The 27,163-nt window shown below is 40.0% G+C and overlaps 1 protein-coding gene across 1 annotated transcript in view; it reads left to right on the top strand.

The window, feature by feature from the left end:
* SLC9A1 (solute carrier family 9 member A1) overlaps positions 1-17,363 on the top strand; it is a 65,761-nt gene extending 48,398 nt beyond the window's left edge. Inside the window, exons 2-12 of the mRNA XM_063453490.1 lie at positions 360-820; positions 2,083-2,333; positions 2,784-3,001; positions 4,578-4,777; positions 6,064-6,153; positions 6,435-6,505; positions 8,163-8,327; positions 10,776-10,890; positions 11,061-11,162; positions 11,453-11,525; positions 15,547-17,363. Of these exons, the coding sequence (XP_063309560.1) occupies positions 360-820; positions 2,083-2,333; positions 2,784-3,001; positions 4,578-4,777; positions 6,064-6,153; positions 6,435-6,505; positions 8,163-8,327; positions 10,776-10,890; positions 11,061-11,162; positions 11,453-11,525; positions 15,547-15,821 (2,021 nt within the window). The 3' untranslated portion in view covers positions 15,822-17,363. The remainder of the gene's footprint in view (positions 1-359; positions 821-2,082; positions 2,334-2,783; positions 3,002-4,577; positions 4,778-6,063; positions 6,154-6,434; positions 6,506-8,162; positions 8,328-10,775; positions 10,891-11,060; positions 11,163-11,452; positions 11,526-15,546) is intronic.
* The last annotated feature ends 9,800 nt before the right edge of the window (positions 17,364-27,163 follow it).

Genomic DNA, 27,163 nt, shown 5'->3' with positions numbered 1-27,163 from the left:
GGGTACTTGAGGACTGGGTTGGGAAACATTGCCTTAGGATCTAACGGAACCATAGTGACTCCTGGGGGAAGAGGGATTGCAATGGAAGGAAATGGAGGAATTTATCAACAACCAGACTGGTTTTGCCTGGTGAAAGGCCACGTGCTTCACCATTCTTGCCTAAGGGTAGAATGGGGCTTGAATCCCTGTATTGGAACACAATAACACTTCATTGGCATACAGTTTGGCTGTTAATCAGTCCCCCCACTTATTACAGATTTAAGTGTTTTGCTTACTGGTTTAAAAAATGATTGTAAAATGATGCATGTCCCTTTAACTGACACTTATTTCATTCTTTCTACCCCTTTTATATCCTTTAGGATTCCATGTAATTCCAACCCTGTCAAATGTGGTTCCAGAAAGCTGCCTTCTGATTGTTGTTGGTCTTCTGGTGGGTGGACTTATAAAAGCAGTGGGTGAAACTCCTCCAGTTTTAAGGTCGGATGTGTTTTTCTTATTCCTGCTGCCCCCTATTATCCTTGATGCAGGATACTTTCTCCCACTGCGTCCTTTTTCTGAGAATTTGGGGACTATTTTAATGTTTGCTGTGGTGGGCACACTGTGGAATACTTTTTTCTTAGGTTCTCTGCTGTATGCTGTGTGCCAGATTGGAGGTCCACAGCTTTCAAACGTCAACCTCTTGGCCAATTTGTTGTTTGGCAGCATTATTTCTGCAGTGGACCCAGTAGCTGTGTTGGCGGTTTTTGAAGAGATCCATATTAATGAACTTCTTCACATCCTGGTATTTGGAGAGTCTTTGCTTAATGATGCCGTCACTGTGGTAAGTTGTATTTTTTTTTTCCTTGTAGAACACCGTTGGATATCCTTTGTAAAATTTTTAACTATTTAGTCTACTAGAAATTGTTGCAAGTTGCATTTATTTTTAAACATTGCTTTTACTTTTATTTTTGTTTGTTTGAAAATGAGACACCATAGTCCAACATTTTATTGATTACTTTTTTTTTTTCTCACATTTATAACAATTTACCTCAGAAAGACCCATGTCCATAATATCTATGCATTTTTTTCACCGCTTCTTGTGTCTTTTGGTTTCATTACTCTTGGATGCAAATATTTGTTATTTATCCAGTGGATATTTTTCTTGCACAAGAACCATAGTAGAAACCAGTGGCCCAGCTTGTCACACCAGTAAAATAAAATATATTTCAAGGAGTTTTGCTTTGCCAAACTTAGGAGCAATTGACTACCTTACATCCCCCAAATAAGAATTCAATCTATATGTTGTGAAACAAATAATTATGGCCCCAGCAAACAAACACTCTCAAGTATCCAATAACACCTGGGGTTCCTTGGCACTTGAAGGGATTTAACCCTGGTGGTACGTTTAATGTATGGTCTCTGCCGTCAGCGGTAATTAAAGCCTTGCACTGCATGACATGATAGACTATCATGTGCTCTTTAAGGAGTTACAATTATAAACAGACTTAATCAACAATAGGTTTGAATGTTGAAAATGGTCAACTTACTTAACCCCTTAAGGACACATGCCATGTGTGACATGTCATGATTCCCTTTTATTCCAGAAGTTTGGTCCTTAAGGGGTTAAAGGCCTCTAAATTCCATATGACTGCTATCACTGACTCCATGTGACTGATTGCATCTTTCTGTAGATATGGTAGAGGAGGTTTATCAAAGGGTTTTGTTCTAAAAAGTGGTGCAAAATGTATAAGCTAGTGCCATGGTAAATGTCCCACATTTTGTAGTAGTTATTTTTTTTTTTTTTTTTTTTTTTTAAACCGCACTTCTACCAAATTGACAAAGCTTTCTCATGTTTTCCTTTCATACAGTAACTTGAGTTTCCCATCCTGCCCCATTAGCCTTCATGTTGCTTTGCTTATAATTGAATAATCTTTTTGATTTATTACTTCTCACAACATATGCTATACTGTGGCTTTATTCAAAACAGATTTTTTTTTTTATTTTTTATTCTTCATTCAGTAGTTCTTTCTGTCTTCCTGTTGGCAGGTCTCTCAACTCTTTGAATACAATAATTTTTCGCTCATACGTTCTCTCTATTCATAGGTCCTTTACCACTTATTTGAAGAATATGCTGCCCTGGATCAACTCTCCTTCCGTGATATTTTACTGGGGTTCCTGAGTTTCTTTGTGGTGGCCCTTGGAGGGGTGTTTGTAGGAGTGGTTTATGGAATAATTGCAGCCTTCACTTCCCGCTTCACCTCTCACATCCGTGTCATCGAGCCACTCTTTGTATTCCTATATAGCTACATGGCATATCTGTCTGCGGAACTATTCCATCTCTCTGGCATTATGGCGTGAGTATCTCCTTTCTCATCACCTTTTTGTGTACCCACTTATAGTAATTTTTTCTATATTACCACTGTCAAGTCTTTTTACTCTTCCTCTATTATCACCTTTTACAGCTAAAATTCCTAATTGTGTGCCTAACATGATTGTCTTTCATCTTAAAACACCTCACTCTTACCTGTCTTATCCCTGCATTTTCCTCTCTATATGGACTCTCATGTGTGCCTTCACTTTCAAGTCTCATAATTCCATGTTCTTTGTATCCTGCCTTTATCCCAATTTCAGCACAAATTTCATCTCACTCTAACTCATTCTGACCATTCTCTTTTGATTGCCTGCATTCTATTCCTGTCCCATTTTATGCTCTCTTTAGTTTGTCAAGCTATCTTCATGGGAACTTGTTATGTTATGTTTTTGTTTTATTTTTGGTCAATCTAAGTGTTTTGTTTGTAATTTAGTCTTATAGCCTCTGGAGTGGTAATGAGACCATACGTTGAAGCTAATATTTCCCACAAGTCACACACTACCATCAAATACTTCCTGAAGATGTGGAGCAGTGTAAGCGAGACGTTAATTTTCATCTTTTTGGGGGTGTCGACTGTAGCTGGACCTCACTCTTGGAACTGGACCTATGTCATCAGCACCCTTATCTTCTGTCTGATAGCACGTGTTCTTGGTATGCTGGCATACATTTTAACTTGTTTTAACACTGGTGATAATAGGCTTAACTGTGCTCAAATCTGTTCGGATGTGTCCTCTATTTACTGTTTAAAGTAGTTAGACAAAATGTTGCCTTGCTGGTTCGATTTTTAAATATGTCCGTTATTGATGATTTTAACCAGCTCACTGGAACTGTGACTGCCTTTGAAGGATTAAGGGTGAAGGATGAAGGGTGGGAATGGGAATTGATGGAAGCAAACTCACCATGGTCATACCTATCTGACATGCAAGGATTTATGGATTTAATTATGAAAGTGTCACTATAGTTGTAGGTGTATATATAATTCCATTTCTTCATGGATTAGTGTGGAGGCAGAAGAGGCAGAGTTGACACAGTATGCAGTTTGCTGGAGGAGAAGTCATCAAGAAAAGAGGCCACTCTACTACATACAAGTGATGATTCTGTCCTCCTACAATGTTGCAAACGTATCAGGAAGTAGCAAAAGCACAGAAACATTAAGCAAAGTTTTTTTGTATCTGTTGCAATTGAACTTTTTTTTTTCCTTCTCCCTGAAGGCTTTCCCACTGCACTATGTCTCTCCTATTTTAAGTAAACTATTAAAAATAGCTGGATTGTAAACATCATGCAAATTGTGAATCTCTCCAGAGTTGCTGTTTTGGCCTGATGGGAAGTTCAATTTTCATTTCTTGATTAAGGGAATTAATTAACATAAATATGTTTTTGGACTCCAAATTGGTTTTAGGGCTGGCCTATCATGACCAGCAATGAATAAACAATACATATATTGGACATCAAGTCAATTGTGTGGCTTGGCATAACCCTACATAAGTATAACTCCAGCATTTCTAACTAATGCTTTTTTAGATTGAAGGTTTTCTGAGACATGATCTCAGATATGTAATGAGCGGTACTATAATCATCAAAATATAAAGGCTTTTTATAGACTTCGCAGATTTCCAAAGTTGGTCCATGGATCCTTTTTTTTTTGCTTCCTTCCCTGTCCGTTATATTAATATATGTCAACTACTTTCACAATGATATTGTTTAGGTTGTGATAAGCAGTGGCACAATTGTTATACAATACTGTGTACTCACTGTGTGAATTATTACACTAAAATTTCTGCAATACTGGCACAAGGGTGATGACTACACATCTGTAGCTTACAAGCTAGCATTGGGACTGATTTGCAAGGCCTGGGAGTGGACAACTTGTTCAGTGATGCTCTGATAACATCTGGACTACTGGTACCACAATTGGTTACATCAGTGGTGGTCCAAACACTGGTGGAGTGCTGTGGGAGCCTTTCAGTTCCTAACTGGTTTCTCTTCTGTTATCTGAACCGCTATTAAATGCAGTGCGGTCGCTCACAATTGAGCAGTGAGAGGAGGTTTGGGATGGCTATGCAATGTTGGAAAGGATCTTGAGGGAAATCTTAATTGTGGGGGTAACCATGTATGTTGTACCCAATTAACAGAAACCTCTATACCCTAGGATATACTTAAAAATGGAACATAAGTGTATATTTTCTGGTAAAGTACACTATTTATGCTCTGAATTTCTTTTCACTAGGTGTCCTTGGCCTGACTTGGTTCCTTAACAAATTCCGAATAGTGAAACTGACTCCAAAGGACCAATTTATTATAGCATATGGAGGTCTACGAGGAGCTATTGCTTTCTCTCTGGGATATCTGCTGGATAGTAAACATTTCCCAAGAGAGATGTTCCTTACTGCAATCATCACAGTCATCTTCTTCACTGTCTTTGTGCAGGTAAATGTGGTGGTGCGGGTTGGTGAAAAATATTCGGAGGACATGATATAGATGGAGAAACTTAACGGGATATTAATGGATAGTTCCTCTTTCTTGGAAAATAAGTTGCACCACACAAAAACTTTTTTTTATTTTTATTTTTTAAAGAAATACGTTCCATGTTGGTCGTCCGGTGGCCATGATATTCAGTCTGCAGCTCTGCTGGGTGTCTCACCAGGGTTGATCCAGGCTGGCTGCTGTGGCTGGCTGTAGATCATGTGTCTCAGCAGGGCTGATCCAGGCTGGCTGCTGTGGCTGGTTGCAGGCCTCTTTCTTCCGCCAGCAGATGTCTGTTTACACCCCCAATCTGTTTGTGTGTCTCTTTCTTCCCCCAGCCCTTTGTCCATCTGTTTCTCCCCCAACTCCTTCGTGTCTTTTTCCCCTTCCCCAGTCCATCTGTCTCTCTTTTGCCCGCCAGCCCCTCTGTGAGTGTTTGTCTCCCCTCAGCCCCTCTGTGTTTTTGTCCCACCCAAGCCCCTGTGTGTCTGTGTCCCCAGCCCATATGTGTGTCACCCCGTGCCCCCCAGATCTTTGTGCCTTTTCCCTCAAGGCACCTCTGTGTGTCTTTGTGCTCCCCCTCCCACCCACCCTCCTACTGTGTAATCTTTAGCCTCCTTCTTGCCCTTATGTAGCCCCTCATCCCTCCTGTGCCCTTTTCAGCCCCTCTCCCCTTATGTTAGCCCCCTTCCCTCCTGTGCTCTTCTGTAATCCTATCCCCTCCTGTGCTCTTCTCTCCCCCTCTTTCTCTCCTGTGCCCTTATGTAGCTCTTCTTCCTATCTGTGCCCACTTTAGACCCCCTCATCTCCTGTGCCCTCTTTTGCCTCTTTCTGTTCCATTTTGTTGTCCCCTCCCCTTCCTGTCTACTTTTTAGACCCTCACCCCTCATGTGCCCTTATGTAACTCCCCTCCTGTGCCTTTCTGTGCCCTCTTTAGCCCCTTTTCTCTCCTGTGCCCTTATGTTGCGCCCCTCCCCTGTGTCTGCTCACCTTCCAGCCTAGCTAGAAACTGCAGCCAGAAGACAGAAATTCCAATGTTCTACCAGTTCCGCACAAGTCCAGAATCCTGCTGGCTAGGTCTCCTTGGGTGACAAGTTTTGCTTTAAAAGCTGGATCAGGAGAAGCTTGTGATGCAAAACGCTTCATCTGAAGAGGCATGACCAACAGGAGACGGATGTTAAATACTTGCCTAAAGACCTTATTCCCTGTATTTGTACATGTTAATATATTTGTAAATTTTTCCTATAAAGGGAATGACAATACGTCCTCTTGTGGAGCTGTTGGCAGTGAAGAAAAAACAGGAAAGCAAACGGTCTATTAATGAGGAGATCCACACACAGGTAAGATTCCAGTGCACCCCAGACTTGCATTTTGTAATATGCCTGCATATGTGTTTGCAAGTATACTCCTGTTTTATATGACCACCTACCAGTGAATTCATGTATCGAAGATTCCAAAGTACTAAACGTCTTCCTTTCTGTATGTCTCTCTTCTTAGAAAGCCGTGTATAATTCAGAACCAGATTTATATTAAATTAATACTTTAATAACATTCCTAGCATACCCTGCAGTTGAACAATCCCATTTTAGACTAATGTTGCTCTCCTTTTTACCCCTATTAGTTTTTGGATCATCTTCTGACAGGAATTGAGGATATCTGTGGTCACTACGGCCACCATCATTGGAAGGATAAGTATGTTTCCTTGATTGTAGTAACATAAAGTTACACACAAAGAATATAAAAGCTTAAATGTAATCTTATGTATGTAACACCGGTGCAGTAGATGTTTACAGCTCGTATTAATGAAGCAAAATGCCCTAATTTACCTTACCATTGACCTCCAGTTTTGAACAGTTTCTGACACCTTTTCAGGATAAAAACCTAGCAAGTGAAAGTTCACTGGTCTAGGTTTGGAATTGAAGGGCAGTGAAGATAAATGAGCATTCTACAGATGTTTACATAAGACCCTTATTACTAAAAATGGAATAGTAACTATACTTGCCTTTCATCCACTCATTCACCATTGCTGAGAAAGAGATGCTTGGAGATGACACAGCCAGCATCGTCTAAACTATGACTGTGCACTGGGCCGGCCATTAGGTGCCCTGTACGAAAAGTCTTCATGGCACCCCTCCCCAGTCATACACCTTCATCCATATATATGTGTATGTGTATAGGTGTGTAGGCTTGTATAGGGGATTTATTAAATTAATAATGATTTTAAATACATTCATTCCCCCTTCCCTGTTACCTTACAATGAGAGGGAATGTGGGAAATGCAGATCTCTGGTGTTCCAGTGTGCTGGGAATCTGATCTGCCCCTTCCTTGGGTGCAGACTATGAGTAACTGTCTCGCGAGCTCGGGAGTTTACAGTGTCAGAGCTTTCCTCTGGTAATCTGCAGCAACGCACTAATTGGCCGGAGCTCGGAAGACCGCTACTTATGGTCTGCAGCAAGCAGAGAAGGGCAGGCCAGAGGCTACCAGACTGCATCCACTGCATTACAGAGCGGCAGACTAAGTATGTCACATAATACTGTGACACACAGTTAGAGGCAGTCGCACGCGCACAGTTACAGGCAGACAGTCGCACGCGCACAGTTACAGGCAGACAGTCGCACGCGCACAGTTACAGGCAGACAGTCGCACGCGCACAGTTACAGGCAGACAGTCGCACGCGCACAGTTACAGGCAGACAGTCGCACGCGCACAGTTACAGGCAGAGACAAACACACCGTTGCAGGCGGGCGGTTACGCAGATAGGCACACATACACACTCAGTTAAAGTCACACGCAGGCAGACAGTTGCACAGGCACTCACAGGCATGCAGTCGCGCACACACACGCACTTACCTCTTTCCATTACAGCTGGAAGGGAGGAGTGGAGGCAGTGCAGCTGTAGTCTAGTTGTTCGGGAAGCAGGGCCTCCTTCCCTGGTCGCTTTTAGTGCGACTGCCTCTGCAGCTATTTAACCCCACCTCTTCCACTAGTAAGCCCCCCCCCCCACCCCCGCTGCCGTTCTATTTTATTTCATAGTCCCGAGCACCTGATTTAGTGCCCCCTGCACTCCTGTCACCTGGCCATGTGTGAGGTCTGTCAGCCGAATGGCGCCCTGTGTCGCCGCACACCGTAAGGCCAGCCCTGACTGTGAGAGGTAATTTCTTTCTCACATGCAACTTGTCTTTGAGTTTACATGCATGGAAGTACTGGGAATTGAAAGGTAGATATAATTCCTCTAGTCGACTGATGTGCATAAAGCAGTATAGCAACACTTGTAAAGCGTGAATTACACTTTGACTTACATTGAAAGCTGGAAACAGATTAATAACCAAAATGTTATTCTCCAACTAGGCTGAACCGTTTCAATAAGACTTACGTGAAGAAGTGCCTTATTGCTGGAGAGAGGTCTACAGAGCCACAATTGATTGCCTTCTATCACAAAATGGAAATGAAGCAGGCAATAGAGTTGGTAGAGAGCGGTGGTGTTGGAAAGATCCCTTCAACAGTGTCCATGCAGTGAGTTGGATGGGGAGAATCTTTGTTTGCACATGGTTGGTTAAGTGCAAAAATGTAGGGACTAGTGGAAATTGCCCAAGAGCAACTCGGGAGACTTGTATCAAGAGGGAAATTGGTGGGGGGGGGACCCCAACATGTGAATACAAATTACTTTTTTTTTTGTTGAGAATGTTAAAGGATCACTTCATTGAAACCTATTATAATTTTTAAGAATGTAGAAGATATATTCCCAAAGAAAACGTGAATTTTTTTTTTCCTGTATGCAAAAGTTGCAGACCTCATACAGTCTGTGCAAGAGAATTGACAAACTGGAGGGTTCTTGTTTACGTAGGTAAAAAGGAGCACTCGAGACCATAAAAAGCAGACCCAGATGTAACAAAATAATTGGGTACAAGTGTAGGAAAGGCTCCACCATTGACCAAAAAAAAACCCTACCGCACAAAAAATAAATTACCTGCCAGGGTTAACTCCACCTCTGTCTGGTAGACAGACACTAGAGAGACTTCTGGATTGTTAGGTGACTTTTGGTAAGCATAAGCATTGAAAGTCCTGTTTCAGTGTCTGCAGATGACGCAAAACTTTGTACCGTAATACAGTGTGAGCAAGATAGTACTTTGCTGCAGAGGGATTCTGATTGGTGGTCTGATTACTCAAATGGCAGATGAAATTTAATATAAAAAAATGCAAAGTTATGCACTTCAGGGTAAAGAATGCACAAGCAGTTCCCACATTGTATGCCAGATGCCGTGAAATATTTCCCCAGTGCTATGATCATATGATATCATCATAGCACTGGGAACCATCCGTGCTTAGCTCTCCCCTGCTGGCTCTGCACATACACACAATTACCCCTCACATACAATTACCCCTCCCATACACACAATTACCCCTCCCTCCCATACACACAATTACCCCTCCCTCCCATACACACAATTACCCCTCCCTCCCATACACACAGTGTACCCCTCACACACAAACTTCCCCACATACACACTCTACATGCTTCACAAACACAATGCACACATTGCACCCCTCACACTACTGCCTCTATCCCCTATCCCAGCAGATCCCAGGTAAGTTGTCAAACTGTTCTTAAACTGTTTGAATACTTACCCTGGGAAGGCACTACTGGCACCATAACCACTAAAAAGTGCTGTAGTGGTTATTGTGCCTGGATTGTTTCTTTAAATCTACCAGCGCCCCTCTCAAGATTAGGCTCTGGATAGGCGCCTGAACAGGGCCGCCTTGATAAAATATTGAAATCTTAAGGGCGCCGTGAACCGAAAAAATTTGTGAACCACTGCTCTAAATGGTAGTGAATTAGGATAACACCGGACTATAGACTGGAAGAAAGGAGTTCTATTCAGTCAATGGCAGTGTTTCCCAATTAGTGGGTTCTGCAAGAACAAAATTGGGGTTCCGCGGCGATTTGCCTGTCGGGTGGCCCAAGCATTTGCTGCGGGCGTCGAAGACCGCGACCGTCCCCCTGTTGTATGGGATGCTGGGAGGAAGTGACAGCACTTCCTCCCAGACAGAGAGCGCCGGCTGGAGGGAGCGCGTGCGCAGCGGGAAGTGAACAGCTGCCGACCTGGCATAAGTTAAACATATGTGCATGCGTGTGTGTACCTGTGTCAGTTTGTGTATCAAGGTATGTATGTGTCAGTGTGTGTGGATCTGTATGTCAAGGTATGTGTATCTGTGTGTCAGATACATACACACATGGATACACACACACTGTGTATGTATCTGTGTGTCAGATATATATATAGATACACAGTGTTTCAAGGTGTGTGTGTGTCTGTGTATCTGTGTGTCCGATATATACACACCAGCACATACAAAAAAAAGGTGTTTTTTTTTGTTGATACATGATGTCAAAGGGTTCCACAGGACAAATTAATTGGGAACCCATGGTCTAAGGTAAAGGAAAGGGGATGTGTGTTTTTTTTTTTTGTTTGTTTGTTTTATACAGTAATAACAAAAAGGACATGGAATTCTCTGCACAAAGAAGTGGTTTATTTAGAGTCTTTCCTTCCTTCGTTACTTGCAAAAACATAATATTCAAGGATATCCTTTTTACATTATGGAGTGATCCAGAGATAAATTTGCATGCCATTTTGGAACTATGGTTTCCCTTTAATTAACTGCTTTAAGAAGGGGGAAGGCAGGCTCGCGAAGCTCTGTGGAGTTGATGAAAAGCATTCCCAGCTGAGTGACAGTCGGCTTGTATTTCTTCCCCCTAAATATAAAAGTACAGCAGTCTATTGACACACCATATAGATCCAGCAATTCGGGAAGCAGAAGTACTTTGTATTTTCTTATTCACTGTAGGTCTATACAATTCCTGGGCAAATAAGTAGCCATGTTTATTTTGGGATTTGAGTTGTGATCTTGATCAAGTGAAAGTGATTTGATTTATTAATTACTCTGAATATTCCTTCTGTGTAGGAACATTCAGCCTAGGCCTAAGACAATAGAAAGATTTATCCCAACTTTGTCAAAGGTGAAAGAGGAGGAGATTCGCAAAATCCTTCGCACTAACTTGCAGAAGACACGTCAGAGGGTGAGAACAATTTTTAACCGAAAACAATCTAAGCTTCCATCCACTTCCTCTTACCTTTCAGTATTCATAGTACCTTTGTTTTGTTTTTTCTGTGCATTCAACTATTTATTTGTTTATCGTCCAAACTGTGTGCAATTCTAAATTTTTTTTGTTCACTTTGCTTCCCTCAGCTGCGCTCTTATAACAGGCATACACTAGTGGCTGATCCATATGAAGATGCCTGGAACCAGATGTTAATCCGCAGACAGAAATTAAACCACATTGAACAGAGGGTGAGATGGGCAACTTTAGAAGAGTTGATTATTAATGAAGATGAAGCAAAGTACTCGAAAGAGAGGCTAATGTATAGAATAAGGGTTTGTGTGTAACTGAAGAAAACTGAACTGGGATTAAGAAGAATGTGGGGGAAATAAAAACATTACGATGATGGAAAAGGAAACAAATGAAAGACTGCACTTGTAATGCATGGGAGCAAATGGTTGAAAACGAATATGAAGATTGTATAATTTGAGTTGTGATATGGCTTTCCTCTTTAATTGAATTTTTTTATTTTTTATTTTAGACAAACAACTTCCTAACTGTCCCTGCACACAAACTGGACTCCCCCACTCTGTCTAGGGCTCGTGTGGGCTCAGGTGAGGATTAATGACTGGAGTGGATCTAATCTATATAATTTTCAATACATCTTGTTAGTACGCCTTCATCTACTGGATAGTCCTGCCAAAGAAACTACTAACAAGTTTTAAAAGATGCACACTTAAAACTTTAGCTGCACGATAGGCCATTCACCACACATGAACATTCCATTATTTGCCATTCCTTCTTGCATGCGAGGCAGTCCTCCATTTCTACATGGATTAAAAAAATAAATCCTAATATAATCGCTTGTTTCTTTTTGGTATCCCAACAGGAGGTACTGGTTGCTTCTGGGTAGTTCCAACACTCTATAGGTGTACTTGTAATGCTATTATTTTCTCTGCGTACCTCTCAGGAGCTTGTAGTGTGGACCTATTCTCCTGCGGGCTTGCTTTTTTTCTAGCATAGGGGCATGATATTTTAAGTGCTCAATTCCTGAATCATGAGACTATCCTGAATCGAGCCAAGAAAATGTCTGTATTGATCTTAAGTATTGGAAAAACATTTCCTATTTTCGTTTAAAAGTCAAAGGCCATAAACATTTAATATAACCAGCTTGGAGATACGTAGTCTTTGATAAGAGCCTCAAGTGGAGAGATTTTAAACGTTAAAGTATTTTGCCCTTTTAGAAATTTGGCAAAAAAAACTCCTGATGAACTTGAGATTTAAAGCTATTTCTAATGTTCATGTTCATGTGGTTTTAATGCAGTTACAATCACTGTATCTTAAGGTGTCGTCAGACAAGACTTTCTAAGGGTGCTATATTAACCTACTTTTTGTCCTGAAGTCAGGTTTAGGTAAAACATATTTAATTGCCCGGATGTATGGATAGCATTATTACAAGCAGGTAGTACAGTCTACACCAAACATATCAAACTCAAAGGCTAGCACGTGCCAAATAAACAAGGTTTAAGTTTGTGTGGGCTGCAAAAAAAATTACATTTTCATAGAAACGTAGGTTTATTTTGAAAAGTACAGTATAAAAAAAACTTACCCCCTCTCCTAAATCCCAGTGTCGTTCCCCCCTTACTAAATCTCACTTCTCCCTCTATACTAAATCCAAGCCCATCCCCTCTACTAAATCCTTTCCCCTGTTTAAAAAACACTATTGGCCAACAAGCAGACTCCACTCACATTGCCACTGCCAGTATGCTACTACGGAGTCCAGCCTCTGGTAAACCCCCAATGGCGCCATCTGCACCCTCCAGGTCCCCCACTGTCCAGCCTCAGCCATCGCAATACTCACCGACACACACTCACTGACACACACACATACACTCACTGACAGACACGGATACACACACACATTTACATTCTTGCACACACTCACAAATCATTTTATTTATTGCTGATTGCTTCCTACCTTTGGGAGCTGGTGTGGGGCCTCTACATGGGATCCAGCCCAAATAGAAGTTGTAGAGAAAAGCTACAAGTACCTGGGGGTACCACAAACGCATGGCAACAATGAGGAAGAGGCAAGGAGGATAGCAACATCCTCCAAAGAGTCAGGCAGGTCCTGAAGTCCCAGCTCAATGGCAAGAACAAGATCCAAACCATCAATCCGGTACCCAGCTGGATACATAACCTGGCCAAGAGAAGAACTGGTCACCATGGATGTCAAGATCAGAAAACTACTCCCTATGAATGGAGGATTCCACCCAAAATCCAGCACCCAGACTGTACACCTGTCAGAAAGAAGGAGGCCGGGGCCTGATGAGTGTCAAGGCCACAGTCCTGGATGAAACACAGAGCATCCACAAGTACATCACAAAGATGACTCCCAAAGATGAACTGCTAAGGGAATGCCTGAGACTTCAACAGATAGAGGATGCAGGAAAATAGGAGGTTGCTTGGAAAGACAAACCTCTCCATGGGGTGTAACACCGGCAGATAGTGGATGTGGTTCACATGACAAAATCCTACCAGTGGTTGGAAAAGGCAGGACTGAAAGACGGCACTAAGGCACTAATCCTAGCAGCACCAGATCCATAGAAGCTGGAGTCTACCACACCAGGCAAGACCCAAGCTGCAGACTGTGCAAAGAGGCCTCTAAGACAGTCAATCACCTAGTAGCCGGATGCAAGATGTTAGCAAGAACAGCATACACAGAGAGACACAACAATGTTGCTGGGATTGTATACCGAAACATCTGCATGGAATATGGACCTGCCAGATAGGGGATACCAAAAACGGTAGTTGAGAATGACAGGGCTAAGATCCTGTGTGACTTCAAGATTCAAACAGATAAGCAAGTGCTGGCCAACCAATCTGACATTGTGGTGGTAGACAAGGGACGGAAGACTGCAGTCATGGAGGATGTGGCAATACCTAGTGACTATAACATCAGGAAGAAGGAACATGAGAAGGTGGAGAAATACCAATGACTGAAAGTAGAACTAGAAAGAATGTGAAAAGTGAAGGCAGTAGTAGTTCCAGTTGTGATAGGAGCACTCGGGCTGTGACTCCCAAGTTGGGGGAGTGGCTTCAACAGATTCCAGGTGGGACATTTGAGATCACTGTCCAGAAGAGTGCAGTTCTAGGAACAGCTAAGACTCTGCGCAGAACCCTCAAACTCCCAGACTTCTGATAGAGGACCCGGGAATGAGGAATAAACATACCACCCAGGAGGGATGAGAAAATCAAAAAACAAAAGTGTGTGTTATATGTATATGTATATGTGTGTGTGTGTGTGTGTGTATATATATATATATAATATATAAAAAAACAAACAAATTATTACTTGGATGTTGCTATCCTTCTTGCCTCTTCCCCATGGATGCCATGCGTTTGTGGTACCCCCAGGTACTTGTAGCTGTTCTCTACATCTTCTATTTGAACTTCTGGAACTTCAACTCCTTCTGTCCTGATCATCTTCCCTTAGTTTGCTATCATCCGCCTGCACTTCTCTAGTATATTTATATTAATGGAGGTAGCTCTCTGCACACAGACTCAAATGTTTACAGTTTCAAAGATATAAATACCAGGTGCTAGACAGGTAGTTACAAAACAATTAGTAATAGACTGCACCTACTGTCTCGGTTTAAAACTTAGCATTTATTCCTTCGTGGATAATATGTGCACATGTTAAAGTGCATACAGTGATGCCAAAACAGGTCGATGTTTCAGTACCAGTGTGGGACTTTCCTCAGGACAGAATCCTGATGAATGTCCCATGCTGAGACTGAAGAGTTGAAGAGGGATCCAAGGTAGAGCTAAAGTTTTTTTTTTTTTTTAAATGTGTACCTTCAGTTTCTTTGGTATGACCTGTTCAGAATTCAGAGTTGAGGGCAGCTACCCACTGTTGAGTGCTGCTGCTTCTTATATGGAAACCATTTTTCAGTAAATTTCTTCTTCCTTGCATTCTCCATTCCTGATTGCCAATTTCTCCTTTACTATCGTGTTCTCACCATACCATTTTGAAATTCACTCTGCATTCTCCGCTTCCAACTCCTTCCAACACCTCTTGCTTCCCTTTTATTGTTTATTTTTTTTTCTCCTCCTCTTCTCCATAAATAGTGGAGACTGTACCTCTTGCATTTTCTTAACCATCCCCTTCAATCCACCACCTTATTTCTACTTTGAGGCCTTTAACATCTCATCATGTCTTTTCCATTGGGTGAGTGCAGTTGCCCATCTTTAATCCCCATGGTAGCCACTGATTATTTTTTTTTCCATTTTTTTTTTGCCTTCTCCCTGTTCTTTCTGGTCATACTTAATCCCCCCTTTCTATCATCTTCATTCTGCCTATATTGTTTTCTCGTAACTATACTTTTTATTCAGTTACTTTTTATTCAGTCCTCCCTTACTGCCATCAAGTAATTGTTGATTCACAAAACTGCAATAGGACCTGCAACATGGAACTTATGACATGATGTACATTACACACTGTTACAATATGTCTTTCCCCTTTGTGCTACCAAATGACAACCACAATGCCCTCTTAGACTTGACCTATATGGTCTCTTAAATAGTCTGGTTGACACTGAATCTAATCACAATTTTCTTTCCACTATTCCTTAGACCCCCTTGCCTATGAACCTAAACCAAATTCTGAAGGTCTCCCAATGATCACTATAGACCCTGCATCACCAGAGTCTGTAGAGATGATGAATGAGACACAAGAGGACGAGGGTGAAATTGGTATCACCATGAAGATCCAGGAACCTCCCTCACCTGGAGCAGATGATGTTTTTGCTCCTAGTGATAGTCCAAACTCTCAACGTCTTCAGCGCTGCTTAAGTGACCCAGGGCCCCAACCAGAGGAGAGCCAACCTTTCCTTCAAAAGCCAGAGTGATTCCTTTGACATACTGAACTGTGCAAGATAGCAGTGGGTCTACATCAGAAGAAAATGTATTGAAGTTTTTTATATATATTTTTTATTTTATTTTTCTCTCCATGCCTCAACACAACTATTATTGTCTGTTATCATTATCCTTTTGAACACTTCTTTTCAACTTTCTCCCTTTCTCTCGTTATCGTTCACACTGTTTTCCCTTCTCCTTTTATTTTATTTATATATATTGTTTTTTAATTGGGACTTACCAGGCCTGTTTTCTCATTCATTCCCACCTATTCTTTTTTTTTTTAATTTGTTTCTAACCAAAGAATATTGAATTTATTTGTATATTTGGTTCACATCATATCACAGTTTTGTACATGGTACTTTTTGCTGTATTTTAATTCATATGTATGCTCTATTTTTGATTGCTGATTGCAATGGGAGTGGTTTTAAAGGGCTTCCATTGCAAATATGTATTTGAAGGGGTTAAAAATGTGAGTGTTCTCTCCTATTTGTAATCTGTGCAGCTGATGCAAGATGGATGTTGTGAAGAGATATTGCCAGGAACTAGCAAATCTCTAAGAATTTTAGCCTATTTGTAGTTGGGCACTGCTCTGCTCCACAAGAGCATAGTATGGGCCGTTTAAGTCTCTTGAACATTCCAATACAGATGGATTCACAAGAAAATCTTCTTAACCCCTTGAGGTACAGTACATTTTTCATTTGGTCAATCCGTTCCATCCATCCTATACCAGCAAGGAACGTCAACAGTGTCTAACAGTTTACTCCTGATGCTAAATTATGAGAACATTTTGGAAAAGGTTAAGACCAGGTTAACTCTTAAATTATTAAAAATAAAGACTTTGGGGAAAGTTTTTCAGACACGAGTAATTGTTGCTTTAAGATTCAGTGAAGGAATGAGTTCCTGTGCACAAATTTCACAACTAGGCATCTTCGCATCCCAGCTGCAAGTTCTTTCATGTGAATGTATAAAAACAAATAGTGTGTGTATATACATACACACGTGTGCACATTAGCTTTGACCCCCAACACACCAGCAGCAAATATGTTAAAACAGAAATCACTGTATAGACAAATGTTTGTTTATTTAGAATGCATTCCTCCCTCATTCACCACAATGGGGCATTTATATGGATAGGCAATAGGGAAGTATTAAATTATTATAAAATTCTTTGTGAGCATTGTAAAAATTACATGAATTGTATGTACTTGTTCTCACAAAGTATAGGACAAGAGCTATTGCCTTTACCAAGCTAGTCACTCCATGCTTGTTGGAATTCAAAACTAATACTATCTTCTTTATTCATAAGGCGCCTACATATTCAACAGTAATGTAGAGTGGGTAGGCCTACCACACTATACAGATACAGTGAGACAAGTGGGTGAATGGGAAAACAAGAGATGATTGCTCTGCTTAAACGAGCTACATCCTTTATGAACTTATCTTGCTCTTGCCGTAAGGGCAAATATTTAAGTGCACCATTGGGAACACATGCTTTTTACTTAGCACGGCTTCTACAAATGTGTATATAAAAATATATACATATATATGATTGTGCAATAATAACAGTGCCAGCAACTGCGCCCGTGTGTGAGGGGAGTGTGCAAATGCATAATGTGCCTTTGCTCTGCACGTCTAAGAATGTGTTGTATGAAGTGATGAAATGTGTGTATATTCACATACGTGTAGGGGTGCCTTTGGGTGCACAGTTTTCCCACACATGTTAGCGCTCTAATTTTATCATTAGAAGAGAGAGTTTCTGGCATATGTGACAAAAACTAGGATTTTTTTATTTTATTTGAGGATTACAAAATAAATGTACATTTTTAAATGCGGTCCCTTGTTTGGTTTTTTTGTTTTGTTTGTTTTTTTCCCTTCTCTTCCTCTTTAAGGTTTGACGTTCACTTCCTTGTGGTAACACAGGTGTCGCCACTAGATGGTGGTACATCCATACTCTTGAATTTGACTAGCCAGTGCTTTGATGAATTGCCCTAATCCATTAACTACAAGTTATTTGTTTACATTGAGACTTTAAAAATATATGCACGTAATTGTGAAGTGTTATAAAATACTTTTAACAGTGAAAAAGTCTAACTAAAAAACAAAACAAAAAGGTGTACATTTTAATCTCTGTATAGACCCTTGCAATTTAGTACATGAGAGAATATGTAGAGCTTATGTTTTATGACCACATGCATGAGTTAGGACTTGAAACTGCAAGAACCTAGCATGTACATCATCACTTCAAGTTGAAAGCAGGCTCTAGGAAATGTTTCGTTCAAGAGACTGACTGTGTGCCTTTTCGACAATGTTGGAACTCTTTGAAAGAATGGTTTCCAACCACCATCAACTTGGCTAGAGAACACAAAATAGATTTGTTATATAGATTCCCTTTTGGGTATTTCTGTAAATATTGTATATAACATATATTCAGGTACCATTTTTAAAAGATTAATTTCCTCTGTAAATAAAATGAAATGGGAATGATTATATCTTTTCCAAGCTGAAATATCACGTTTGAAAAAGGATGATATGAGTGCAATAATTGTAGAAATGTCCGTGCAAACTAAGAAAGAAATGTAAGTTTTATTTAATCGACTCCATAAGTCATGTAATCAAAAAGATAAAAGGGGAAAAAATATATAGTATATCTATGACAAAAAACAACCACAGATTAAACATGCCCAAGAGGGTATGTACTCTATCACTATGTAAAATTTATGGTATGTCCAACAGATGTTAAATCGGTTTGTCGTTAAATTTTGTGATTTTATCTGACCCTCCTACAATGGGTTATTACAGTTTTAGATTACTATGTGAATGAGCATATATTTGCACTTATTTTGTCTTAATCTCAACAACAAAAAAGACAATGGATTGTGTGCTGGGGTGCCAACTGGAGAGCTTTGACTAGGGCATTTTAACAGAGATGACCTGAATGCACTAGTATGGCTTCTACAACTCACATCTTCAAGGTTGCTGTGTCAGTGTTGGCAACCCTTATGCCATACAACATGTGATCACATTGTGTTTTATGCCCCATTACAAAAGTTATATAATATTGGTATTTAACGTTTGTAAGGAAACCTAGTATATTCAATCCTCATTCGGTAGTTCGGGAGACTTTGCTGAACACAAATATTAGTGTTTCAAAACAGTAAAATGTATTACAATGATGATATCGCCAGTAAAAGTGTAGTTTTTTTTGCATTTTTCACGCACAAACGGCACTTACACGGACGATATTATTGCTGTGATACTTTTTACTGTTTTGAAACACATATTTGTGTTCAGCTAAGTCTCCCGAGTAAAATAGTACCCCTCATGTACAGGTTTTATGGTGTTTTCAAAAGTTACAGCGTCAAATATAAGGCTTGTGTTTCATTTTTTTCACATTAAAATTCGCCAGATTGGTTACGTTGCCTTTGAGACCCTATGGTAGCCCAAGAATGAAAATTACCCCTATGATGGCATACCATTTGCAATAGTAGACAACCCAAGGTATTGCAAATGGGGTATGTCCAGTCTTTTTTAGACCCTATGGTAGCCCAAGAATGAAAATTACCCCTATGATGGCATACCATTTGCAATAGTAGACAACCCAAGGTATTGAAAATGGGGTATGTACAGTCTTTTTTGGCACAAACACTGGCCAAAATTTGCATTTTTTTGCATTTTTCACACACAAACAAATACTAACGCTAACTTTAGAAAAGAAAAATGTTACCTGTGCGTTCTCCTTAATCCCTATGTATATTTAGACAAATGGAGGTCATTTAGTTGCTCCAATGGCCATTGGAGGGAATGCCCGCCTGCCAACGTCAAGGCAGACCCCCCTAAGCGGGTCCTAACACTGACCCTTCAGCCTGCTTCCTTGAGCTTCTGGCAAAGATATCTCTAATGAGACAGAAAGGGGTATTTTTTATATACACCCCTATACTTAATAACCCTTAATAGGGAATACATGGGATGGGCAGCAGCATTGTAACCAGGCTGTGTGATACAAAGTAAATACAAATACAAAAAGAGAAGTCCTGCGCTTAAGCAGCAAGGACTACAATACACATCAGCTCCAATATATAGTAAAAACCAAAGAAAAGATAAATGTTACCTGCGCTTTCTCCTTAATCCCTATGTATATTTAGACAAATGGAGGTCATTTAGTTGCTCCAATGGCCATTGGAGGGAATGCCCGCCTGCCAACGTCAAGGCAGACTCCCCTAAGCGGGTCCTAACACTGACCCTTCAGCCTGCTTCCTTGAGCTTCTGGCAAAGATATCTCTAATGAGACAGAAAGGGGTATTTTTTATATACACCCCTATACTTATTAACCCTTAATAGGGAACACATGGGATGGGCAGCAGCATTGTAACCAGGCTGTGTGATACAAAGTAAATACAAATACAAAAAGAGAAGTCCTGCGCTTAAAGGGAAACTCCAGTGCCAGAAAAACGATCCGTTTTTCTGGCACTGGAGGGTCCCTCTCCCTCCCACCCACCAATCCCCGGTTACTGAAGGGGTGAAAACCCCTTTAGTCACTTACCTGGGACAGCGGCGATGTCCCTCGCCGCTGTCTCCGCCTCCGCGACGCTCCTCCTAGTGATTACGTCGGCAGGTGGGCGAGACTAATCTCGCTCACCGGCCGAGGAGACCTAATGCGCATGCGCGGAAATGCCGCGCATGCGCATTACGTCTCCCCATAGGAAAGCATTGAAACATCATTTCAATGCTTTCCTATGGGGTTTTGAGCGACGCTGGAGGTCCTCACACAGCGTGAGGACGTCCAGCGACGCTCTAGTACAGGAAACCTGTGCTAGAACCCAGGAAGTGACCTCTTGTGGCTGTCTAATAGACAGCCACTAGAGGTGGAGTTAACCCTGCAATGTAAATATTGCAGTTTATGAAAAACTGCAATAATTACACTTGCAGGGTTAAGGGTAGTGGGAGTTGGTACCCAGACCACTCCAATGAGCAGAAGTAGTCTGGGTGCCTGGAGTGTCCCTTTAACCCCTTAAGGACCAAACTTCTGGAATAAAAGGGAATCATGACGTGTCACACACGTCGTGTGTCCTTAAGGGGTTAAGCAGCAAGGACTACAATACACATCAGCTCCAATATATAGTAAAAACCAAAGAAAAGAAAAATGTTACCTGCGCTTTCTCCTTAATCCCTATGTATATTTAGACAAATGGAGGTCATTTAGTTGCTCCAATGGCCATTGGAGGGAATGCCCGCCTGCCAACTTCAAGGCAGACCCCCCTAAGCGGGTCCTAACACTGACCCTTCAGCCTGCTTCCTTGAGCTTCTGGCAAAGATATCTCTAATGAGACAGAAAGGGGTATTTTTTATATACACCCCTATACTTATTAACCCTTAATAGGGAACACATGGGATGGGCAGCAGCATTGTAACCAGGCTGTGTGATACAAAGTAAATACAAATACATAACTTTGGCCAGTGTTTGTGACCAAATGGCTACTAAAAAAGACTTGACATACCCCATTTGCAATACCTTGGGTTGTCTACTATTGCAAATGGTATGCCATTATGAGTGTAAATTTAATTCCTGGGCTACTATACAGTCTCAAAGGTAACGTAACCAATCTGGCGAATTTCAATTTCAAATGTAACATGCTATATTTGACCCTGTAACTTCCCAAAACACCATAAAACATATACATAGGAGGTACTGTTTTACACGTGAGACTTTGCTGAATACAAATGTGTATTTTATTACAGTAAAAGTAAACGGTATTATGACATTGACAGTTAAAATGTCATGTAGAACAAAAAAAATAACATTTCTTATTTTCTCCCTTTTTTTTAATACTAAATTATGTTTTATAGGTAAATATTTGATATTAAATGGAAGCCCTGTTTCCCCTGAATAAAATGATATATAATAAGGGTGGGTGCATTTAATATGAAAGAGGTGAATTACGGTTGGACAGACATATAGCGCAAATGCCAGGTTTTGTTTACGTTTTGTTTTGTTCACAACGTGTACATTTGGCTCAGTCCTTAACCCCTTAACGACGAGTGACGGACAAGGTCCGTCACTCAGGGGAAACCCTTAATGACGAGTGACGGACCTCGTCCGTCACGCGGTAAAATTAACCCCAGATCGCCGCTATCGTGGGGTTAATGGTGCTCCGGTCTGCCTCTGTATTAGAGGCAGACCGAGAGCACCGGATCGGGCTGTCCCAGCTCATGTGCCCGCTCTGACAGCATGTCAGAGTGGGCACATGTGCTCAGTATACTCACCTCCGTCTCCCTGCACTTCCGGGTTCACTGTGAAGTGCAGGGAGACGGATCAGTGCTGATCCTGCCCCCTGGTGGAAAAAAACAAAGTTAAATTAAAATCCCACCCCCCTTTACCCATTTTAATAAAAAATTAACCCCTTCCCTGCCAATTGATCACTGACTACAGTGATCAATTGGAAGGGATTACATTTTACTATGATCTGATTTATTTATTTTTAACCCCTGAGGGTTAATTCTTTTTTTTTTTTTTTTTTTTTTTAACCCTCAGGGGTTACATTTATTTTATTAATTAATTTAAATATTTTAAAATTATTAATTTAGCTAGCTGGGGAGGGTGGAAGTTAGTGGGGAATTGGGGGATTTAGTGTTAGGCTAACCAGGGGTTAACGTTAAAGTTTTAAAATAAGCTTTAAAAAATTAAGTTAAAAAAAGTTTTGTAATAACGTTTAAGTAAAAAATACCCCTTCCCTGCCAGTCGATCACTGCCTACAGTGATCAAAATACAGATCACAGTATTATACTGTGATCTAATTTTTTTTAACCCCCTGACGATTAACTTTTATTTATTTTTTAACCCTCAGGGGTTAAATTTATTTAATTAACTAATTTAAATATTGTATAATTAAATATTTTGATAGCTGGGGTGGGTGGGAGTTATAGGAAAATGGGGAATTTACTGTTAGTGCTGCTTACCGCTAGTTAGGGGTTAACGGTAAAAAAAAAGCTTAGAAAAATGTTAAATCTGTAAAAAAAAGTTTTACGAAACTTTAGGAAACTTTACAAAAATTAATAAGCAAAACAAAAGTTTTAAAAATCGTTTTAAAAAGTAAAAAAGTTTTAAAAAGTTAAAAAATACATTTTAATAACGCTCATTACCACTACACCTGGTACAAGCTAGCGGAAAAATGATCCCACGCTAACGTTCAAAATATGCCTTTTGAAATACCCTGGGATGTCTTCTTTAAGAAATGGTATGGCTTTATGGGGTATTTGGATTATATAGCCTGGTAAAATACTCTAAAATGGGACATGGGCACAGCGTAAAAATTTAAAGTTTGGAGAAAAAAAAAATGGAATGGCTGTGTCCCAAATGTGCCCCTCCGATGTCCACATATACATGGCAAAGGTACATACGGGGGTATTTTTGTACTCAGCAGACATAGCTGAGCAACATATGAAGTATTATACAGTGGTAGTACACATATGGTTTGCAAAATATACTGTGCAAACTCACTTTGTGTGTCAAAAAGGCAGAAAAAACTCTTATTACCACTACACTTGGTACACGCTAGCGGAAAAATGATCCCACGCTAAGGTTCAAAATATGCCTTTTGAAATACCCTGGGGTGTCTACTTTAAGAAATGGTAGGCCTTTGTGGGGTAGTTTGAATTTAAAACCTGCAAAGATGCTTGGAAATTGCACATAGGCCCAGCGTCAAAGTTCGGTAAAAACTGATATGGCTTGGTCTCCTATATGGCACTGTAGCTTCACGAAATAGTGCCAAAGACATTCATTGGGGATGTCTTTTTACTCAGAAGACTTAGCTGAGCATAATTTGGGGGGTTTGAACTTAGTGGCACATATGAAATATGCAAAAATGCAATCCGTATGTAAAAAAAAAATGCCCAAAATATTTTTTTTACCACATACTTTGGCATATATTGGTGGAAATATGGGGGCATGCTAAGGCACAATATGCACCTTATGAGATACCCTGGAGTGTCTACTTTTACAAATGGTAGGCCTTTGTGGGGTTTTTATGAACCGTCAAACTGTTATAATACCCCAAATGGAAGCATAGGCTCATTAAATCCGTCTCTCAAAATTCTACTGTGAATACTGAAAAGGGCAGGTCTCCTGTATGGCACTGTAGCTTCACGAAATAGTGCCAAAGACATACAATGGGGGTGTCCTTTTACTCAGAAGACTTAGCTGAGCATAATTTGGGGGGATTGAACTTAGTGGCATATATGAAATATACAAAATGCCCAGCAAAAATGCAATCCGTATGTAAAAAATGCCCAAAATAATTTTTTACCACATACTTTGGCATATATTGGTGAAATAATGGGGGCATGTTAAGGCACAATATGCACCTTATGAGATACCTTGGAGTGTCTACTTTTACAAATGGTAGGCCTTTGTGGTTTTTTTTTTTTAACAGTCAAACTACTATAATACCCCAAATGGAAGCATAGGCTCATTAAATCAGTCTCTCAAAATTCGACTGTGAATACTGAAAAGGACAGGTCTCCTATATGGCACTGTAGCTTCACAAAATAGTGCCATAGACATACAATGGGGGTGTCATTTTACTCAGCAGATGTAACTGAATACAAAATAAAACTTTGTACAGGAATAGCACACACCAACTTTACAAAATACACATGAGAAGTTCTTTGTTATAAGTTTGTGTGCCAAAACCCCCCAAAAATAAAATTTTACTCCAATATTTAGCAGAGGTTGGCGGTGAAATGGCTACGTAGAAAGTGTCAAAACAACCTTAGGTAAATAGCCTGTGGTGTCTACTTTATTTAAATATATACTTTTGTGTGGAAATTTTGTTTTCTTTTATGGCTATTAAGCTTACAAGACAAACATACCAAATTCTAAAATCACTCCACATTAAAAGTTTTTTTTACTCCTTGTGCTTTGTGACCTGTAACTACCAAAAAAAACTTAAAATCCCAGACACATTATATATTCTGTAAATCAGAACAACTAAATTAATTTGTTTTTAATTACTTTCCTTAACCTGCACTAATTGTGCACACATTATTATTGCAAAAACTGTAAAAAAAAAATCAAAATGTTTAATTTTTTTTTGCATTTTTCTGTATTTTTTCAATAATAAATAAGCATTTATGTATATATATGTTACATCAAATTAACCCCTTAAGGACACATGACATGTCTGACACGTCATGATTCCCTTTTATTCCAGAAGTTTGGTCCTTAAGGGGTTAAAGCCCTTTCTGTCCTTTAAAAAACGGTATATAATATGCGTCGGTGCAATAAATTAGTAAAATGCAAATTGCAGTTGAACGCAAACAGCAAAAAATGCAAAAAATGACGTCATTAAGTGAAAGACAAGCTTCTGAAGCTCTGTCCTTAAGGGGTTAATAAGAGTAAAAATAAAATTAAACGAAAACATTCGCATATTTTACAAAAGGATGAGGTACTAAGAAACATCATCCCTGAAAAAAAAAAAAAAATGTATTCATGGGAGCCACAAGCCTGAAAACCTTTCACACCAAAAACTACAATAAGAAACCTAAAAAAAAATACAAAAAAACTCCATATCAAACGCAGTGATATTAGAAAATTATTAGGCAGAAGCTGGATTAACTACGTTTTTAATTTAAAAACCTTAGAGCTGGATGACCTTAAATGCAGAATTTGATCTTTTAATTTCCTCTGAAAAAACTTTGTATTTGTTGTTGTATTTAAAAAGAAATGTGTGTATATATTATGGCTTGACTATGGTGTATGTATTTGTGTTTAGCAATGTATTAACTATCCACTTACTTCAGGTGGAAGGGTTTTTCATCCACACTTTTCCCCACCACAACTCTTTTTTGGTATGTACTTTACAAGTATTGCCAAGCCAGTAACCAACCTCATGCTGATGAGTTGTATTAACAACGAAACAGCTGTCCATGAGTGGTTCACTGGCTTTGCTCTATACAACAGCTTTGAAACACAACTCAGGCAGAGGAGCAGACACATACTCCAAGGAATCCGTGTATAAAGTGGAATTATGAGACAAAAATGTAATTCTTTGTTGAGCGCATTTACATATGCCTACCCAGAATCCCTTCCAGTAGTGAGAGCATTGTTCAAGTGAGATTTTTGTGGGAAAAGCAAGTCTTATGGCTTGACTGGTGTGTGTATTTGGGTTTAGCAATGTATTAACTGTATATATATATATATATATATATATATATATATGTTTTTCATGTATTTAATTTTTACCTATATTTTTATCCATGGGCCTGTTTTCTAAAGACTATAGTTAGACCTGCTTTTTCTTTATATCTTCCATTTTTATTCTGCCTTTCCCTTTTTAACTTGGCTTTTGTTTTTATGCTTTGCACAGTTTTGAAGGACTTTTTTTGACCTAATCCAGCCCTTGTAGCCCATTTTATTTCTCTTTTTCTAAATGGCCACCACAGTCTCACGTGACCTGCGATTTTGCCCGACTCCTTCCAGCACTAGTTTTGGTCTGCTTCACGTTAGGGCTCTCCTAAATCCCCTCAGCCTACACTACCCAAGGACCCTTTCGATTCTCATTTTCATCAAGTGATGCAACGCATTTTTACATTCTTTATTTTTGTTGGGCAAACATAGGCTTATAATCTTGTCAACAACATGTCATAAGGCTATTGCAATAAACATATGGAACAGGTCAGAAGTACTGCACGTTGCTTTTTAAGAAATGATTGAACTGGTCAAGGAGGTAATCGGCTTAGTTTTCGGGTGGGTCCCTTGCTTAAAATCACTCAAGGCGGTAGTTTAACAGTAGGGAGGTTGCTAAGGGATAGTCGGCTATGTCCATCAATTGTTAAACCTTCAACTACATCTATAAAAATACATAAATAATTTGCCTAATGGTGATACACACCGTCAAAATTTGGGATGCTGTCAGCAGGCCGCGGTGTAGTCAGCTAGTGTGGAGGGAAATACGCCTTTTGGGACTGAGAGAGCATCAGCTTACAGAGCCAGGGTAAAATAATTATCTGGTGTTAACTAAAAATAAACGGTACAGTGATATAGAAAAAAAATCTCAGAAGGTACACACAGGTTTATAGAGTAAACTAGGTTGAGTGATATCGCTCTTCATGCTGGTAAGTCACTGGATCTCGAAGCCATTGCTCTGGGCATGAACAAAGTGATTCGTTCAACCGACCAAGAAGGGTGCCGCCCCGCCGAGAAGGATTGGGCTAGTATTCCAGTTCCTGAAGGCCCAGATTTTTTAACTTTTAGTTTAGCCGTCTTTTTTGCCCTCCACCACCCGTTGTGTGGCTTTCCTCTCATATATGTAGGTTTTCCATTACCCCAGTAATACAC

This window comes from Pelobates fuscus, chromosome 1, assembly GCF_036172605.1.
Source record: "Pelobates fuscus isolate aPelFus1 chromosome 1, aPelFus1.pri, whole genome shotgun sequence".
In the NCBI taxonomy this organism is placed as follows: Eukaryota; Metazoa; Chordata; class Amphibia; order Anura; family Pelobatidae; genus Pelobates; species Pelobates fuscus.
This window is presented reverse-complemented; position numbering and strand designations above follow the sequence as displayed.